This window comes from Dermacentor silvarum, chromosome 8, assembly GCF_013339745.2.
Source record: "Dermacentor silvarum isolate Dsil-2018 chromosome 8, BIME_Dsil_1.4, whole genome shotgun sequence".
Lineage (NCBI taxonomy): Eukaryota > Metazoa > Arthropoda > Arachnida > Ixodida > Ixodidae > Dermacentor > Dermacentor silvarum.
The window spans coordinates 83,276,138-83,295,935 of NC_051161.1; the positions used below are offsets into that span (position 1 = coordinate 83,276,138).

Genomic DNA, 19,798 nt, shown 5'->3' on the forward strand with positions numbered 1-19,798 from the left:
TAAGACGCGGCAGATGTAGAAAAGACACACAGATGAATCCGTATTGCGAACAAAAAAGTCGAGACAAATAAAATCACAGTGCTCCCATTTGACTGCGATACATTCGCCGCAGGAGCACCGTGCTAAGTCTTCGAACCGGGATGACTGTTGATGCGATGGCAGTAGTTAACGCGAGCAAGCAAACAGGACACGATTGTTGGTAGAGGGGCACAGTGTGCGGTCATCATTCTAGGCTATTCTTCAGTAAAAAATATTCCATGGTAAGAAAAATGTACCTATTTTCGGAAAAAAAAGAAACGTTGCAAATGCGTAAAAACTTCAATCTTGGTCCCCATTACGCCCTGGAATGGGCCTTCCTGCAGGCCAGGGCCATTGCTGAGAATCTCGAAAGATTTTTCACCGGCGATGGAATCCTGGCAGCCTAGCCCCGGGTACCAACACCCATAACCGTTGGACAAATAAATTTTATTCCTATCCTATCCTATCCTATCCTGCACTCACGTGATCAAAGTAAAAACAGGACACAAAGTGCGCGTGATAGGCCCGTCTACTTGTGTTTTAATGCTAATGCTGTTTAATTTTAACATTTGTTTTAGGCAAGTTATGAATTTCGAAGTTCTTGCATTAACGTTTTTTTTTTTTGTATTCTTCGAAATAGAAAGCAGACCCATTTGTTTCATATTATGTTTCGCGCTCTTTGAGCTCTAGTAAATATTTTGCAAGCTCCCAGTATTCAATGCTGTCAATGACAAGGTAACACGAAGAGACGACAATACATTTATAGCTACAAAATGAAAGATAAATGTCAAAAGAACATAAAGATGGCGTCTAGTAAATCAAACAAGTATGGGGACACTGGAGAAGCACTCGTCAAAAATATTTTTCACGCTTAACCGGCCACATACACGTGGTACTAATGTGAATAAAAACGCCTTGTCGGCATTCCATTTCGACAACCGTACTTTTCTTCGCTTTGGAATCAAACAACACTTCGGAGCAAGATTGCTAATGTGATAACTGTTTAACTGCTGTCAATAAGCACGGTTCTAAGTTGTACTTCTGCATAAATGTTCCTTGAATACTGAATCGAGTTCTGTCTTTCACACCGTACGCCTGTCTAGTACTCCGCTCGTTATAGCGTGTCCCAGAAATTCTACTAAATTTATGAAAGATGTTTGGAACACATGACATTCACTTTTATCTTTCTGTTTCCTTCTACAGAACGGAGTTTCACCGACAGAACTCAATTGGCTAAGTCCAGATGATCAATAACAGGGAATCCTGAGTGCGTCGGTTTCGTGGCCCGGTTGCTTGCACGGTGTTGCTGTCGGCGTAGAGTCCATCGAACATCTCTGCATATGTACCCGCATATGACGATCAACGCAACCTTCTACTGCACACCACGTTAGATCACCTGGATTCAAGATGATTCACAGCGAAAGAAGCACTTGGACCGGGTTCACGTGCCTCACACGCGCAGAAAGCGTCACACGTGCATCACTGCAGTTCCTGAAAGACCTCAGTTAGTGACTCTAGTTTCAATGTGCATCTCCAGAAGAAGTGACAGCCTCAGTGTTCTCGATTCTTTCTCTCTCTCTCGTTCTTTCTTTCTTTCTTTCTTTTTATCCTCTAACTCACTGCTTAAAGGGTAGTAAACCGGGCGCGTGCCTGGTTGACCTCGCGGACTTTTCTTCGCTTTTCGATCAATGTCAGGCGAAATAAACAAAAAGAAAGCAAGGTTATGTGCTTGCGTTAGGAATTAAGAACTACCTCAAACGCGATATGCAGCTGATGAAGGTTGGGATTTTAGACTTGTTGATCATCGCGAAAGCGTTCAGTGTAATTACGATCAGCACAAGGACACAGAAAAGAAACAGAACGTACAAGCAGGGCTAACTCCTAAAAGGTATACATTACCGGGCAACAACGTACGTCCCCGCACGTTCGTCACAAGACACGTGTTCAGCGAAAAAAAAAGAAAAAGATAACAAATGAGCGCTTATAGTACAAGAATTGCAATAACAGCTTGGCGAACACAAACACAAAATTATTGGCTCATTATTTCAGAGAGTGAATGACACGAAATTTCTTGGTGCTTATCTATAGACAGTTAGTCGTCATTGCACACACACGTGCATTAAATAGCCTTTAATATGTACAATCAGATGCCAATTTCATGCAAAGGAAGACAAGTATTTCTTCTACGCACTCTTTTAACGTTCTACCACTCCTTTATTAATTCCCACCTCACATATCCCGTTGCAGTCTATGGCCTCTCCTGCAGCTCAAGACTAGTTCAATAAAAGTTGCACAAAACACTGCCTTACCTGCAATTCGTTTTCTGCGCAGGCAAGGTTCTGTGAAGTTTGCCTGCTTACATTTTAAGCATTCAGCCAATCAAGGCATGTATTATGTATTGTGTGCTCACCAAGGTTCATAAAATGCTATACGACATTGCTTACTGCCCCACAATAAAGTAATGCAGCAAGATAAACCGCATTCAATAAGATCGACTTCTACATTGTTGAAAATACCAGAACAAAAAAATATGACGTTTTTTTTTTTTTTTTTCACTAACAGACCTATTAGGTCGTGGACCAAAGTTCCTGATCAGATACTTCAGCAACGTCGCTTTGCATCCACATCACTAGCGTTGAATAAACACGTAATTAATTACGCATGCAAGTCATCCGGAGCGCTACCAGCGTATTTTACTTCCACCAAGATCACATTTAACGAAAACTGGGAGAACGCTATGGCAAATGTATGCAGGAAGTTAAATGCATGTGAATTGAATACAGCATTTGTAAAACAATTCTGAGCAAGTGTTCCAAAGCGTTATATCATTATTTTACGCTATGTTTCTGAGTGTCTCGAGAGAACTCCATGTTACACAGAAATCTCATTTGAGGAAAATAAGGCGCACGTTGTCGGTTGTGCACAGGAGAAATTCAACGTTTTCGGATTAATTACAGCCTGTACAGTAAATTACGTATTTAGGAGCTCCTATAAGCATATAATAAATTTTTATGAGCGGCTTAAAATGTTTCATGCAGCCCTGGCATAACCACAAGTGCCACCAGGGTCACATTTAGTGAAAATGGGGGGATATTGAGGGCGAATATCGGTGCGCAGTTACATGCACGTATATCAAGCACTGTGCTTGCAAAAAAAATCTGAATGGATTGTTTCAAGGTGTCATACTGCCGTTATGCGTAATATTTTGCAGAGTCCTTAAGAAACTGTACAAGGCACCAACTTCATATTCAACTAACATGGGAGGAAGGTTAAGTCGAGTGCATGTGTGACGGAATCCCGTCTAGTTGGGATGATACGTTTTTTTAAGGAGGGGTCAGGATATCTACCAAGAAGGTCAGGAAAGGTCAAGTCTAATGCTTTCTGAAACTTCCACGTTCCAGGATTATCTTTACGTCTTGAAAACAACTGCTAAACTCCCGTTTATTTCTCTATGTTCATGCGTCAAAAGGGATTCGTAGTTTGGTTTCGCCTGTGTCGTCGGTGAACTACATAAGACACCTTTTTACATTTAGAGAAAGTGAAGGGCACAGTTGAAGCAATGTGTTCGCAAGGTTTAAAGGGGCCCTGAACCACTTTTTATCCAAGTGGAGAAAGGCATTCGAAGTAAGAACAGGCTATTTCAGAAATACTTTGCCGCAAAAAGTACTTCAATGCGTTTAGCAGAAGCGGAGTTATTGGCAATCAAAGACGGCCTCCTCTGTGCTCCCGTTCCTTCTTCAGTGCCTTGCACTGCGAAGGCTACGGCGAAGTGGAGCGTGGCCACAATGCCCCGCCATCTAAATGTCACCGTGGCGCGCAGTTCAAATTTTATTTTGGATCTTAACGTAGACGCCATGACTTCCGATGTTGGTGCCTACGAGGCGCTAAACGTAAGACAAACGCGGTTGTCCTCAGCGAGCCGCAGTGCGCTTAGCCAGTGGACTCGTGGCGGCACCCTGCGGCGGCCGCGGTATCTACGCTACGTAGCCAACCTCAGCTACCAATAGCAGCTGCGTATGGAAATCCACTTTATTAGGAAATAAAGCTTACAGAAAAGAGTGAGGATCGCGGCTTCTTTTGTTAAGAGAGCGTTTGAAACGTCGCGCTCTGCTTGCGAGGACAATGCACCGCGTACGACAGCAAAACTTGGCTGACATCTTCACAGCAGCGTATGCTACCTGCGCACTATGTTATTTCGCCAAGCCCGAGGGGTGGTACAGGGCCCCTTTAAAGCATGTGCGTGAATTGTGCATTTGCAATAAAATGTGTATAGAAGCACTCCGAAGTTCTGGGAGTGTACATAACCAGGGGCGGTAAGATGAGCACTTTGCCCTTGCATAACTACACATGCCACCAAGATAAAAAAAGAATTAAAAAATGGTGGTGATTACTATGTTAATCCTGTGTCCGAATTCTAATACATCAAATACAGCGTTTGTAAAAAAATCTTTAAAGGGCAACTGCGGCGTTTCTTTGCCATATTAGGATATTGTCATTTTCAAATGGCATTGACAGTCCTGTCACCGGTAGGGTGGTTCAATTTGCTTAGAAACTCATCAATAATTATATATAACCAATAAACGATATTGAAACCGAAACGGGCAGCTGCTTCGTGTGACGTCATGATGAGTCGATCACTTCAGATCCTACACTACCGTACGCAGAACGCGCACTAAAGACACAGTACACGTGGCGCTATCTCCAAAAAAAAAAAAGCGACGCTGATGATGTCTCCCGACTACACGGAGAACTTTACAGCTCTTTCGAACTAGACAGCGGCGATTTCAACGATGATTTCAGCAACAGTATGAGCATTGAAGGATCGCCGTTTTCTTTTGACCCGCCGCCGCCGCCGCGCGAGGCAGCTGACGTGCCCAAGCTCAACGCATTGTGCTCCGGCAAGACGAAGAGAAGCACCGGTTATCACGCCCGTCAAAGCGATGATTTTGGACAGTGGTCTCGCAGAAAAAGAAGCCAGCTTAGTCGTTTCTGCACGAACTGACGGTGTAGTCTCTGACGTCACAAACACAGCGTGGCCAGTAAAAGGTGATACATTCGTGGACACAGTCGGGAACACGCAAACAATCTTTTAAGATTACTTTTCTGGAAAACTAAATGACTTGCAGCCAAATCGTTTGGTACAGATAATCAGGGTGCAAAAGGGAACGTACGTACATTCAAAATTTTATTAAGGTCAGTAGACATCGCAAAATCGCTGTAGTTACCTTTAAGCAAGCGTTAGAACTTTTCTGGAAAACGTTCTTGGCAAACACATGTTGAAAAGATTCTTTAAAATGCTAACCCTGCACTGGGGTATCCTAGCCGCAGCTTTTCTCTGGCTCCAACTAACTTGAAAGTCCTTCTCTACAATACCTTAGTACGACCTAAACTTGAGTATGCGTCGTCAGTATAGGACCCGCAAATCATTTCATTGATAAATAACATTGAAGCACTACAAGATCGTTCTGTTCGCTTTATTTACTCTAATTATTGCCGTACTTCTAGTGTTAGCCAAACGAAAAAAGTCTCGACCTACCTAATCTACCACTGCGCCGAAAAATATCCCGCCTTTTCTTTGTTTCATAGAACATACGATTTCAACCCAACTCTCCGATACACGGTTTCCCGCCCACCAACATACATCTCAGCCCGCAATGACCACGTGTTCAAAGTTGGTGTGCCTTGCAGCTGCACCAACCTATATGCTAATTCTTTAATCCCGATAACTAGCACTGAATGGAACCACCTGTCTGTCTCCATCACTTTGATCACTGACGTCACGTTCAAAACAGCCATGGATAAAGAATATTATGCCTGCTCTCGGTTGTAATTATTTCTTTCTCTCCCTTCTCCCATTCTTCCTTCTAATGCTTCGGCTTTGAAAAAAAAAAATGTGTCATTCCGCCGTTATCAGCTAAATTTCCCAGATGCCTAAGGCGGCCAGGCGCGCAGCAATGTTGCGTGTATTCGCGGGCTTCTTTCACGCTCGGAAAAAAAACTTTTATGTAGCATGTATTGAGCAACAGAAAGCTGTATCGGGAGTTTTTCATGTTGCTCTACAATTCTGTCATTAACACTTTTCATTGACTTATAATATTTGAGAAGTTGATTAATTACTTAAGGCCAATGATGTAATTAGGCGGAGGGCAAAAAACAATCTGAGTTTCTCCAAGCGACGGCAAACACCATTAGCTTGGTCCTATCCAGCTACGTGGCATTTGCATATTTTTAAATTTTGATGCATGAGAGTTGGGACACCCTGTATACACATGTCTCACTGTATATGTATTTACTAATGTTTCATTGAGTAGCAACCACTCAACCAACCCTTCACGACCTTGTGCAGGCATTAGTGATGTGTGTATATATGTCTTGGTTTAACGAAAGCGCCTCAAGTTAAATTAAGCCAGCAGCGTATCAAACCTAATCAGTGCAAGGACATGTCGCAACTTGCCGCAGTGGAGAAAAAAAAAAGAAGTCACGGCCACGAGTAAAACAGCTCGTCTCTATGGTGCAATAAGATAAAGCAAAATCACATTTCCTTGTTGGTTCAAGAGCAGGCGGCGGCAAAGTTCCTGGCTTCGTGACTACGGCCTTTATCTTTATCACCTACTGCCTGCTTGGCATGGTGCAAGACGTACGTACGAATGAGTTGGTGGCAATTCTAATTAATCGCTGCTGACAAGACCTGAAAGAGTACGACATCTCTGCGAACAATCGCGCAGCGATAAATTCTAGGGGAAATTAGTGCGTAGCAGCTCACACCTGCTGTTGCGGTGCCTACCCTGAGCAGTGGACGTGCTCCCGCCCGACCACAGCTCAGGGTAGCCACCATTAATTATCCCGTACGCACTACAATTTCGGGTAGGCGCCACATTTTACGCTCCCAATTGCGGTGCTCCCCGAGGCTGGCTGGAAGTTTAAACAGTTACGGTGTAAAAAAAAAAAGAACAAAATGCTACTAAGTTTATGGACGAGAAGAAGGGGAACCGAGGGGCTCTATTTCATTTTTATTTTTTCTTGACGCAACCGCATTAAGCCAATACGCAATGAAGCGAAGAAATCACTGGGAAAATAACCTGCAGATTTAATTGAAATGTAGAAATCATACGGCAAAGGAGAACTAAAATGGACGAAGAGACAACGCGCCATTGGTTGGAGCCAAACCCACATGTTCCACATTATACATGCGATGCTCTAAACCAATTCAGCTACGGCAAGGGCTGTTCCCACGTCCACTTGCTTGAAAAATTAAATTATGGGGTTTTACGTGCCAAAACAACCATCTTATTATGAGGCACACCGTAGTGGGGGACTCTGGAATATTTCCGGCCACCTGGTGTTCTTTAACGTGCGCCTAAATCTGAGTACACGGGTGTTTTCGCATTTCGCCCCCATCGAAATTAGGCCGCCGTGACCAAGATTTGATACTGAGACCTCTTGCTTAGCAGCCCAAAACCATAGTCAATAAGCAAACACGGCGGGTTCCAACTTCTCGGGTATTTGTGCATGTGTACGAGATATGCCACCTGACCCTGGAGTGTTAGTCACTACAGCTCACGGACATGGCGGCGAATGTAGAAAATCGTTTTGACCAGCGGCAGGTAATGTGGCGGCAGGTAATTCAGCCCTCTTGAAAACGTCTATTGCTCAAAAAGTTTTCATTGGCTTAAGTAGCAAAAAGAAGGCAGCTAAAAAAGGATTTAAAGCATAACAGGAAGGTAAACGTAATCCGCTTTTTACACAATATTTCCCATGACCCTAAAAAGATTGGCGAAAAGTACAATGCAAGTCGATATTTTCAGCTCCTTTAAAGATGAAAGGTCAATGCAAAAAATGAAGGACGCTTAAGCTTCGCCTTTAAGAGTAGAACGTGATAGCGTCATCGGGACCCGTTTGCATCGCATCGTTCGCATCCGGCAAGTAGGCTTCATTCACTGCAACACAGAACGTGGGAAAGCCAGCTGACAAAGGACAAGCCAGCGCCTTCTCCTATTTTTTTCAATGCCAGCCAGATGCGGCCGATCCAACGGTTCACCACCCTCTCCGATTACCCTTTCTTACTCTCTCTCGTCGGCTAGCGCTCGCGCCTGCTTTACGGTTGGGGGGGAGAGTACCCTCTGGGTGGCCCCTCACGACGGAAGTCGGAGGAAGTAATCCACACAGACGCGTGAAGCGTGTACCGCATCTCCTGCGGAACGGCAGCGGCGCGCGCTCAGTGGCTCAGACGCACGCATGACGCAAGCAGTCGTGCCGGCACCTCAGGGTAGCGTCACATCGCGGCAACTCACTGAACTAAGGTGGACCAGCGGCTCCTATTGCGGAGCGGGCGATTGCACTGGCATTGAAAAAATAGAGGAGGCACTGACCAAGCTTACACCGATCCCCTTAACGTCGGCTTCACATTTAAACAGAAATGCATTGCTGGGAAGACGTTCTTCAGAGGCAATATAAGTCGTCTTATATTAAAATGTCAAGGCCCTAGCACTTTTTTATTATTTTATTAATTATTTGTTATTGCCCCGACGCGCGCGCCTGTCCAAAACGCATTACACAGGCGAAGTCCCCATTTGACCTGCCGAGGATGCGAGCGCCATCTGGATAGCATTTTCGCAAATATATTACCTGAGCGCACCGGGTTCGGATGGTATAAATGCTGGAAAAAGGGTTTGTGTTTGAGTTTCCTCGCAACAGAATTATGTTTTCTCGTACGTTCAAATAACAGTCAGACGCCACCATATCTGTAGGTTGTGGTTAAGTCGTACTTACCATTTTTCTGACGGATTTCACTGTGAGAAATTCAATTTTTGTTCACCAAAACCCTGCACCACGTGGAGGGCACCACGTGACCGGAGTGGTTCGGGATGATTTTCTTCTTCGCTAACACCTTGCGCCACGCCTGCGCGGTCGGGGTTGTTGGGATGATTTTTTTCGCCACGGACGCCGACATCCACGCCTACACCGGATTTTCTACGACACGGGGCCTTTAACACTATCGCGTTAAAATAAATGAATGGCCGCCATAGAAAAAAATAAAGCAGATAAAAATGTGCGTGAAATAAAGTACTAAAATAGGTTAATGGAATGCGTTGACAATGTTGTCTACAAGATCCCTTTCACGTGCGGGAAATCGTCCATAGGGTAAGCAGGGCCGGTATTTTGTAGCGATACGTTATGCTTTATTCTATACTAGTCTTATCTTCTACCGCTCACGGCTGGCTGATCCCGTTGATAGCGTGAGCGGACCGTTGCTCTGACCAATGACCAAGCGCGAAAAGGTATTAGCATCGGAAAGGCATCGCTACAAAATACCGGCCCAGGCCGCTGAAAGTGGCGCATGTTAGAAGGCATAGGTGTGTGACAAAATGGCGCAGCTTCGCCCGAAAGGCGAAGCATCAATTGCGATAGCAAATTAGTAGAGAACTATCGGAGTAGAGAAAGAACTTTTATCGGCTGCATTAACTTGGGCACATTCGCTTACTAACTGAATTAACAAGCGTGGTGTAAGCGCGCACAAGCAAAAATTAATAGATCACACTCGATGACCGCAGACAACCACTGTCAACAACTGGCAGCAAGCGCAGCCGCCGCAGCGAGCGAAGGTTCGTGCGGTCTATCGCTTCAACGGAAACTGAGGGGCGAATACACGGCGCATACAAAAGTCAGAGCCGTGTGGAGATCGCTTGTAAGATACGGTGCGCGCGACAACACCGGCAGCCCGTACCGGCGCAAAGCATAAGAACGCATATGTTGGCAAAGTAGAAGCCCCCCCCCCCTCCCTCCCACCCTCCTGCCCTGCCTTCCCGTTTTCCGCCTTTCGCGTGGGAGATTGCGCCGCCAGTTCCTCTTGCGCCCGCTTGCAAGATACGCATTTGGTTCCGCAGCACAGCGTCGCCCCCCCCCCTTCCCGCCCTCTCATACCCCCCCCCCCCCCGGCCTTTCGGGCGACGGAAGTCGCGTTTGCTCTCCGCCGTACGTTCACTCTCTGTGATAGCGCGCGTCCCCCCGCGCGCTTTCACTCGCACATACGGCGCGCGGAGACGATTTTATCGCCCTTGTACTTTATACAGAACCTCACGGCGAAGGCGACGCCGACGGAAAAATCCGCTTGAATTGTCCATATAATTGGTATCGCAATAAAGAGTTCCAGACATCAGGAACTTGGGTGACACACTTGACACACTATACATGGTGTCGCTGCAATCACATCGTTAAGATCAAGGGTTTGGCTTGCTGTAGTACGAAGCATATTTTATAGAGATGGGCGAATATACGAAGTTTCGAATAAGAATGGAATATTACAGACTAATTTGGATTCGTACTCAAAAATAAATTTTTCGGTACTTCCAAATATTTGAAACTAATAAAATATTTTGTAACAGCCGGCTGTTAAAGTCTTGCTACTGTTCTCCATTTGCTAAACAAAGTATCTCAAATTATCAGACGTAGAAAAACGGCAAAGTTTTCTATGGAATGCAGATACACCGAAATAAAATGAATAATCTAAGTCATTTTTGATTTCGCGGTGGAAGTCTGGATGACAACCTGTGTGTATTGCTTGTAGTCTGTCATTTAATGGGTTTAGCAGTCTAGTCGTGTAGCAGTTTTATCTTTTACGCTACAACCGGGATGGTTTTCGTGCCACTGGTCCGTTTACATCTGTTTGCGGCACACAAGTCCCTCAATAGCTTCTGTTTTTTTTACCACGACTTCACGTGTTTTTAGAGCACAGCTTTAGGCGCCCGTTCCTAGCTTGAGCGTCGGCGTCCTCGGCGTAACCGAGCGAACGAGGAAAGCGAATGATGAAAGAGCGAACGAGGAAAGCAGCGGGGGATGAAAGACGGCGCTAGCGAAGAGAGCGCGAAGAGTAAAGTGGAGGAGGAGGGTGCTGCGAAACCATGAGGCAGAAGGCGGAGGAGGGGGGTATGGCGAAAGCGTGAGAAGAAAAGCGCAGTGCCGCGCAACATGGGCTCTGCGGTGACGATTGCTACGAGATGGCGTCAGAGTAGTGCGCGTCGTCTGTTCACCGATGACGCCACCGATAAGGCACGCGGCGAGCGCGTCCACCGATACCATATATGGAAACAAAGCGCTGCATGAGTGGAGGTCTGTCTACGGCGGCTGCTGTGAATCACGCCCACGCGTCACCCACGCGCTGCCTCTCGCAGTCTGCCGATTCGCGAGGCAGTCGCGCCACACTTCGCTCCGTGTGCAACGTGTCGCGCGATACAGATTGTCCGCGCCAGCCAATATATCGCGAAATGAAAACACGTATAGAGCTGCGCTCAAATTTCGCGTTAGGCAGTATTGTAATCGTCGGTAAATTTTTTCAACACCCATTTATTTGGCGTACTTGTGAAGTTCGATTCGATACAGCAGTCATTCATTGTTGGAAAGCTTGTTTGCAACCAGGCCCTAAAGATTTCGAGAGGCTATTCGTACACATTTTAATGACTAGCAATCTTGTGTTTGGGAAAAAATAGATAAACCAATTTTATTATAGCGTAAACAGGAGTGCTTACATGACTTTCATTCCTCCCTTGTTTCTCTTGTTGCTCCCATTCCTCCCATTCCTCCCATTCATCTCTCCCATTCCTCCCATTCCTCTCTTGTCTTTTATTTACTTTCGGTGATCCTTTCTTGTCTTCACCTGCCGCGGTAGCTCAGCGCCTATGCTGCGCACTGCAGAGATCAAAGTCACCGGTTCGATCCCGGCTGCGGCGGAAAACACGCTTGTACCGTGCCGTGTACCGTTCCGTGGACGGTGGACCGTGGAGGGTAAAGAATTCCCGGTGGTCAAAATTAACCGGGAGTCCCCCACTACGGCATACCTCAGAATCATATCGTGGATTTGGCTAGTAAGGCACCACAACTTAATCCATTATTTTAACTTCTTGTCATATATTTGACTCGCGCTTGCGAACAGTAAACGGTTGAGAGTGTGCGCACCTGTTCGTCCATGTACTTTTCATTGTCTTATGTGCGAGATACCGGCGCAGTAAACCGCATAATGTCGTACCAACTAGTCTCAGTTGAAACTTTACTGAACGCTTTGACCTGCAAGTCGCAAGAAAAGGTTTACTGATTGATTTAGTTGAACATCTCGAAGCAGTATTGCAACCACTCGTTATTTATTTATTTATTTATTTATTTATTTATTTATTTATTTATTTATTTATTTATTTATTTATTTATTTATTTATTTATTTATTTATTCAGTCGTTACTGTGCCAATAACTATAGCCCCACGCAGGTGTTCTTGCATTCATTCCTTCATCATCAGAATGCGCTAGCAGAAGCACCTTTCTTTTCTTTCATTTTTTAATGCGGTTAGCATTCTTTCCTTACATCTATCTAGCCTCTTGCGCCGACCCAGTGACCGACAAGTTGTCTATACTAGCTTCGGTCAATAGGAATGCGCTCATGATCGTGATGCCGTCGTGGTCATTCAATCGTTGTCATAACATCGTCGTAATTTCATTATCGTCATGATGTCATCGTGACGCCATAGTCGTCATGTATTCATCTTCATCCCATTGTACTCACGTCGCTGTCGTCACGCTGTCGACGTTATACCATCGTCGTCACTTCAGAATGGTCATCCCATCGTCGTTATGTCGTCGTTCTCATACTGCCTTCGTTGTTTCAACGACGTCATTGTTTTTTCGTCATGGCATAGTTGTCATATACAGTCATCGTCATGCCGTCATGGTCATGGCCGGTGAGCAAGTGTCATAGCAAAGTGGCCCGATCCCAGACACAGTGTACGTCGCATATAGCCAAAGTAATACAAATCGCGGAAAATAAAGTGTCTTCGTCAATACTGTATTTCGCTACATCAATTGAATACCAATCGCGTTAACGTCGACAGTCGTCTTGAAATGGGTTCCGCCAATTTTGTTTTTTTTTCGTTTTTTTTTAGCTAAAGGGCGCAGAATTACGCGCCCTCATTTCAGTCAAAGTACTTCAAGGCCTTTTTGGGACGCGCTACGTTTCAAAAGCATGGACAGGTCTCAGGATTGCTATTAAACAAACAGGTGCTGGATTTCTTTAAACTCAGCACTGCCACCGAGGACGACTGGATCATCCACCTCAGTCCTCACATGGGCGGAGCCACCAGGCCGGCCCCCGTAAGAGGTGCCCAGGACCCTTCAGGACCTTTAATAAAGTTAATTCTCTCTCTCCCTCTCTCTCTCTCTCTCAGCACTGCCTTGCTTGACTTGTAAGTATGCAACTGGTGCTAAAAAATTGACAATATGGTAAATGAATGAAATATTTTAACAGCGGAGCTGTTTAAGCTCTTGGTTGCGCCACGTAGCGCGAACAAATATTGCTCCTGCCGATGACGTCATCGTGCATTGCCTAGCAACCACCCCGCGGAGCAGCGTGTGCTTCACCTCCTCTCCGTGCCGTGCACATGTTGCCTTGACATGGGGTGTTAAGGATAGGGAAGGGGAGCATGCGCGGGCCGCGCGCTATGCTCGGGAGAGAGAATGAAAAAATTAGAGAGAGAAAGAGAGAGAAATTGTAGCAGCACCAACAAGGCAACGCGCAGAGCTGCTGCCGACACCGTCCGCGTTTCCCCGTTTCCCCGCGTTCGCGCCGAACGCGTGCGGTGTTCGTGACTGCGGCAGGCGCCTCTGGCGGCGGCTCGGCAGGTTTCGAACAGCCTCGCCCCGGCAAGTGTCAACACTACTTAGGTGGTGTTGCAAGTGTGGAGGCGCAGCTTGGCCGTTACGTCACCGAGGAGATAAAGCTCGGAGCCGCAGCGACGGCGGCAGAACTCTCGTTGACCCTGTGGCGAGTACATGTAGCCTTGACATGGGACGACCAAAGAAGATCCAGACACCCGAAGAAGAAGCCGCTCATCTTGAAGCGCGTCGCGCGGCCAAGCGAGAATCTGCGCATCGGCGGCGAGACTATTCGGAATACTCTGCCTAGCAGCACTTAGCATTTCCTAGCAAAACTTAGCCAAGCCTAGTAAAACCTGGAAGAAGCTAGGTCGATCACCAGCTCCACTGCAGTCCAGGAGGCCTGCGAACGGGCGGAGGGCCACGGTCTTCCAGTACCGGCGTGGGCGCGGCCAGCAACCATGGCGGACCCCCCTTCGGGGGGTGTCTGATCGGGGTTCTTCAGGACCAAATAAAGTTCATTTCACCTCACCTCACCAGCTCCACTGTTTACTCCAACCTTGTGCCACTAGTGCCAGCTGCCCACATTTTTTTATTCAGCTGATTATACATCGCTAAGCGTGAACAGCTGGGCTAGTTGGTTGTGATTAGCATTGTGAAACAATCTACACTATATACTATAGACCAAAAACGTTTACGGACCACGGGATCTCAGAAACGCTAAATATTCGAGCAGCCATTAAAAGTGGCCAGTAAAACTGTACATCACAATGTTGTTCGCATATACCAGTAGAGGCTAGAAATGGATGTGGCAGTAAAGGCTGTGTTTTGGGGCTGCGGAGATATTCAGCTTTTTTTCAGATCCCTTGTCCGTAAATTTTTTGTGTCGATAGTACATTATGTACTATCAAAAAAGGCATCAGGCAATTGAGGAGACACAATCTCTCCAATGCTTTTCACTGCATGCTTAGAAGTATTCGAGCTCTTAGAGTGGGGAGGCTTAGGAGGGAGGATCAACGGCGAATATCTCAGCAACCTTATGTTTACAGATGACATTGTCCTATTCAGCAACAATGGGGACGAATTACAACAAATGATTGAGGACCTTAACAGAGAAAGTGTAAGAGTGGGGTTGAAGATTAATATGCAGAAGACAAAGATACCGTTCAATAGCCTCGTAAGAGAACAAGAATTCAGGATCGCCAGTCAGCCTCTAGAGTTTGTAAAGGAGTACGCTTATCTAGGTCAGTTACTCACAGGGGACCCTGATCATGAGAAATAAATTTATAGAAGAATAAAATTGGTCTGGAGTGCATACGGCAGGCATTACCAAATCCTGACTGGGAGATTACCACTGTCGTTGAAAAGAAAAGTGTCCAAACATTGCATTCTACCGGTGCTAACACATGGAGCAGAAACTTGGAGTTTAACAAAGAAGCTCGAGAACTAGTTAAGGACCGCACAAACAGCTATGGAACGAAAAATCTTAGGAATAGCGTTAAGAGACAGGTAGAGAACGGTGTGGACAGAGAACAAACGGGTATAGCCGATATTCTAGTTGACATTAAGCGGAAGAAATGGAGCTGGGCAGGACATGTAATGCGTAGGATGGATAACCGGTGGACCATTAGAGTTAGTGAATGGATACCAATAGAAGGGAAGTGCAGTCGAGGACGTCAGAAAACTAGGTGGGGTGATGAAGTTAGGAAATTCGAAGGCGCAAGTTGGAATCAGCGAGCGCATTTCGAGATCGCAATGAGAGGCATTCGTCCTGCAGTGGACATACATATAGGCTGATGATGATGACGGTGACATTATGTACACTCTTGTCATACTATGCCAGTTTTGGTACCTACCAAGTTAACGAAACGACCATGAAAGCACGAAGAGATTATACATCGTTCTTGAGTTCTGTCTGTCTCTAATGTGTGACGTCGTGTTCAACCGGAGCTGGACGCCATGCCGCCCAGCTCGTTAAGTTTATAGACGGACGGTTGTGATCTAGTGTTTTCTTTTAGCCGTTCTGCTGATAACGAACTGGCCTTCCGATAAGACACTGTCAGCCTTGGCAGGTCGCCATAAGGTGTCATTCCTTTTCTGCCCACCTGCCTGCTTGCCGACGGCATCTCGTAGTATCCGCGGTGCAGCTTTGTCCTTCTATTTCCCTCCACTTTTTAAAAGTAACTAGATCTTCCATAAGTGCTCACTCGACAAGTTTTTCAACACGCGTGCCTCAAGTGTCAAAATTTACGCGGCCACATAATTGTCAAGCGCTTTAATTGCGGCAGTCAATATACAGATGGATTTGTCTTTAAAAACGACCCTGAAAAACCATCGTTCTAAAAAAAGCAGGAATTTTTTTTTTTTTTTTTTGTCGATGGGCCTCGAACCTCTTTCTTTACGATTGCGAGCTAGGTGCTCTCATTACCACACCTCATTTTTATTGCATGGTAGCAACACATTCTATAAAGAACAATACATTATAATAATCGAAGATATCTGTAAAACACACACTGAAAAAATCCGGCAAGCAAATGTAAGCGTCCAATAAAGATACACCAGTCAGGCGGTGGTCCTTGAGCTGCATACACACTGCGAACATACGCACATTCCAGCGGTCGTCCCTGTCTAACGCCTTTTCCTTGTGTACGCGTCCTTGTGCATTTGCTGGTGCATCCCTATTTCAAGTTCATCATGCACCAACTGGCCCAAGAGCTTACGCTAACGAACATAATGCGGAAGATTCCCGAAAGAACGACCGCGTGCTTTCCGGTGTAGCAGGGTGTCAGTCGCTCGTTCTACTAGACCCCTGTACCACTGCATTATGAGTGACACAAACGCGTTTGAAGCGTGTTTGCATGTAAAACGTTAGTGCGCCTTAGTCGTAGTTAGGACATCTCATTCGTCCTCAAAAGCAAAGGGTCTCATAGTTGTCTTTTCGTCTTTGTTTTTCTTTATTTTAAATCTCAATGCCTGCACTGCTCTCTCATTTGTCTTATACAGTGACCAGTTCAAAAGCATCTCAAATAGTCGTTAACACGTGCACTATGGAGAATTAACAAAATGAGCTTCTCTCGTATACTGTGCATCTTCCAACGAAAGCAGCCGCACCGTTGAGAGTGCTTGCACGCACTGGCGGAGTACTTCATTCTGCTCACCCACAAGCTGGACGAACTTACTTAACTTCATCGTTCGTTGGCATATTGTAAACAATATTAGATTTTAAAGACATTGTAGGTTATCTAATATCTCACCATGCGGTGCACTTCATCAAGTAAGTGCACTGGCCCGACCACTGAGGCGGAAATAAAGCGCCGGACGCCGGAGTACAGATTCAGTGAAGATCCTATATTGTAGCTACAGACATGATTGGTAAGCAACGCAGCTACTGGACACGGCAAGTGCGACAGGACAGCGCGCTGTCTTGTCACCGGGTGAATGAGTCACAACGAAAAAAATTCAGAGCCCTTCCACTACTGTGAAGATGGAAGCCAGCGAAGCTGTGACTATGGTGGGTCTGCTGTAGTGAATATTGCTATAGTGATTTTATATGTTTATCAGTGTTGATTATATTGAGCGTCTTCGGCATGTTCGTCAAAGAGCGGGGACACCGGCGTCTTGTTTTCGCCCGGCGCGATGGCCAAGTAGTGCGTTCGCTGCGCCAAGTCCGCCGGCGATGCGCAGCGCATCGCGGGCCCGAACTTCTGCCGAGGCGTTGGAGCGACGACGAGATCTCTCCCCCTCCTGCTTTCGGCGGCTCATACCGACACCCTCTAGAAAAACCTCTAGAAAAACTTAAGGTATTAGCGCTATCCCCGTGACGTCACACGAGGGGGCGGATTGGTAAAATACGGGGCGCTGTTCAAGAGAAGTTGTCTCGCAGATGCACCATGCGGAAACTTTTTTTTTTTTTTGTGAGAACAAGCCTGCATGTATTTTAAAAGGAATTTGACCGCAAGAAAATTATAGGAGCAAATCATTTATTTACACCATCCAGTTTCGTATTGTGCTTGTGCTATATCAGGTGCAATACACCTACTCGCTCTGGAGACTTCTGGCTTTCTTTTTTTTTTTTTTTTTTTTTTTTTTACTTATCGGCAGCGTCGAAAACTTTGTCTTTTAGCTTGCCACATAAGTTTTTCAGCAAAACGTTCGTGCTGCACCGCATGCAGGATGTGTTTTTGCCCTACTTCGCTCGTGTGACCATTCTCACAGGCGTCGAAGTCAGATTGCTCTTCGTTGGCCAGCAATTGCATTTGTCAGCTTCGTGACAACCTGGCGTTGTTCGGGCATTAGTAGCAGTTCTGGCTACGTAGCAAGCTGCTCTACGACAGCGTAGCTGTGAGCAACAGCGTTAAGTGCAAATATCGATGGGTAGATGGGTAGATGGGTTCACCTCCTCGGTCCAACTGCTTCCCGATGTCGTAGTGTTCATGAGCGGCGGAGAGTGTGATCGTCTTAACCACAGTCAACGCGTCCCTGCATTTCGCGCAATTCAACTTTTTCAGGGTCCCGTACGCTGCATATCCTGCAGCGTAGACCAGGATCGGAAGGACGTCCTGCATCTTCGACAGAGTCTCGCTGCTTACCACAACGTTGTAGCTGGGATGTAATGACTCTACCTGCTTGCGTACACATTCCCAGTGCTAGTCAGTGGAAATAGCCGGCAAGGTGCTCTGCAGGAGCGGTTTCTTTTCGACTTCAAAAATCTGCCTGGTGGAAACGTGATACTGCCCACCTGCCAGTTGTCTATACTTTTCAAACCAGTCTTCTAGGCAGTCAATCTCTATCATCCTAACAAGAACATCGACATCCCAAGCTCTTCAAATCTGTACCTAGCGAGCTCAACAAGCGCATAGGTAGTGTGTTCGAGAGCAGCGTGAGTCTCTTTTCTTAGAGTATACCCTTGCCAAGGACTTTGTTTTTCCACTCATCCAACCGTGTCAAAAGCATGTGCAAGAGGTCGATTTTTGGATCGTTATCAACGGAAAACTCTGGTTGTTGGAACAGGTCTGTCAGCATTTTTTTCCTTCCACGGAGTTTTCACGTTTACAATTTTCCCCCACTTGAGTATGATCTCGATGAATGTAGCAGTGGCTTCAAAAGACAATAGGTTGTGCTTTGCTCCAAGAGCACGCAACGCCTCAGGTAAGAAATCACTGATGATTTGTAAGGCAAGCTTTAAGTTCTGCCTTTCAATATTCGAAGGGTAGAGGGCTTTTCTCGACAGCCCATAGCCATTTTTCAACTCTTTGGTCACACTCTTTGCTGTGAAGGTTCCTGATTGTCGCAAATGACGTTGTTTGCATGCGCTCTGCCTTGGCGCGTCTGTTTGGATCTCAGGGAAGTAGATGCAAACTTTGTCATTCTTATGGTTGATCCAGTTATTTCGTATGCATTTTAGTATGTGTACCGAGCCTATAACGAAGAACAGCGACCTTGCAGGGTCTGACGGGTGTTGGTACACAATTCTGTTAGAAGGAGGCGATTCGAAGAAGGACGTCGCTTTTCTGGTCACAGAGTTGTTGTCGCTCACGACGCACGCAACCCGGTACCCAATCTTTTCCAGCCCACACATCACATCTTTAAGCGTCTTGTGCAGGTACTCCGCCTCTAGTCTGTGCACTGGCACAATGTGCGCAACTTCTTTGAATTTGCACGTCAGGCTGCACACCATGAAAACGAGCGCACAGTTTTCAGCTTCATTTGCGTTAAGCGCAGCGCCGGTAATACGAGTATTACCCACTTTGTAGTCAAAGTAGGGTTTTATATGTATTTCGTCTACCGTAACTGTGACAAAGCTCTGGCCATCTTTCAGGCCAGAAATTCTTCTCGCCATGTAGGTGAGGAATGTTTCGCGCTGATGCTCTTGTTCAGGGCTCATACCGTAAGACGAGCACACTGATCTGATCGTCATAGGATGCGGAAACGTGATGCTTCCATGGCTGCGCATGCAAGCGTACGCATGGGGCGATATAGTGAAAAGAATGCAGCGAAACACCATGAAATCAGCAGAGTCTGCACTGTTTTTTCGATAGGTACAAGGTGACTTGCTCTTTCAGAAATCGAATGCAGTCGGCGTCGTCTTCTGCTTTGGACGTTGGAAAACTGATTCGCATTAAACAACAGCCTCGCAACTTTCCGCGACT

The 19,798-nt window shown here is 46.1% G+C and overlaps 1 protein-coding gene, 1 long non-coding RNA gene and 1 pseudogene across 2 annotated transcripts in view; 2 read left to right on the plus strand and 1 right to left on the minus strand.

Moving 5' to 3' along the window:
- Nucleotides 1-2,465, plus strand: part of LOC119462244 (sodium-coupled monocarboxylate transporter 1) — a 60,029-nt gene extending 57,564 nt beyond the window's left edge. The window contains exon 17 of the mRNA XM_049673147.1: nucleotides 1,222-2,465. Coding sequence (XP_049529104.1) covers nucleotides 1,222-1,272 — 51 coding nt within the window. The 3' untranslated portion in view covers nucleotides 1,273-2,465. The remainder of the gene's footprint in view (nucleotides 1-1,221) is intronic.
- LOC125947796 (uncharacterized) overlaps nucleotides 1-19,798 on the plus strand; it is a 290,580-nt gene that overhangs the window by 198,547 nt on the left and 72,235 nt on the right. The window lies entirely within an intron of this gene.
- The window catches only part of LOC119461523 (sodium-coupled monocarboxylate transporter 2-like), a 243,821-nt pseudogene that overhangs the window by 124,044 nt on the left and 99,979 nt on the right, over nucleotides 1-19,798 (minus strand).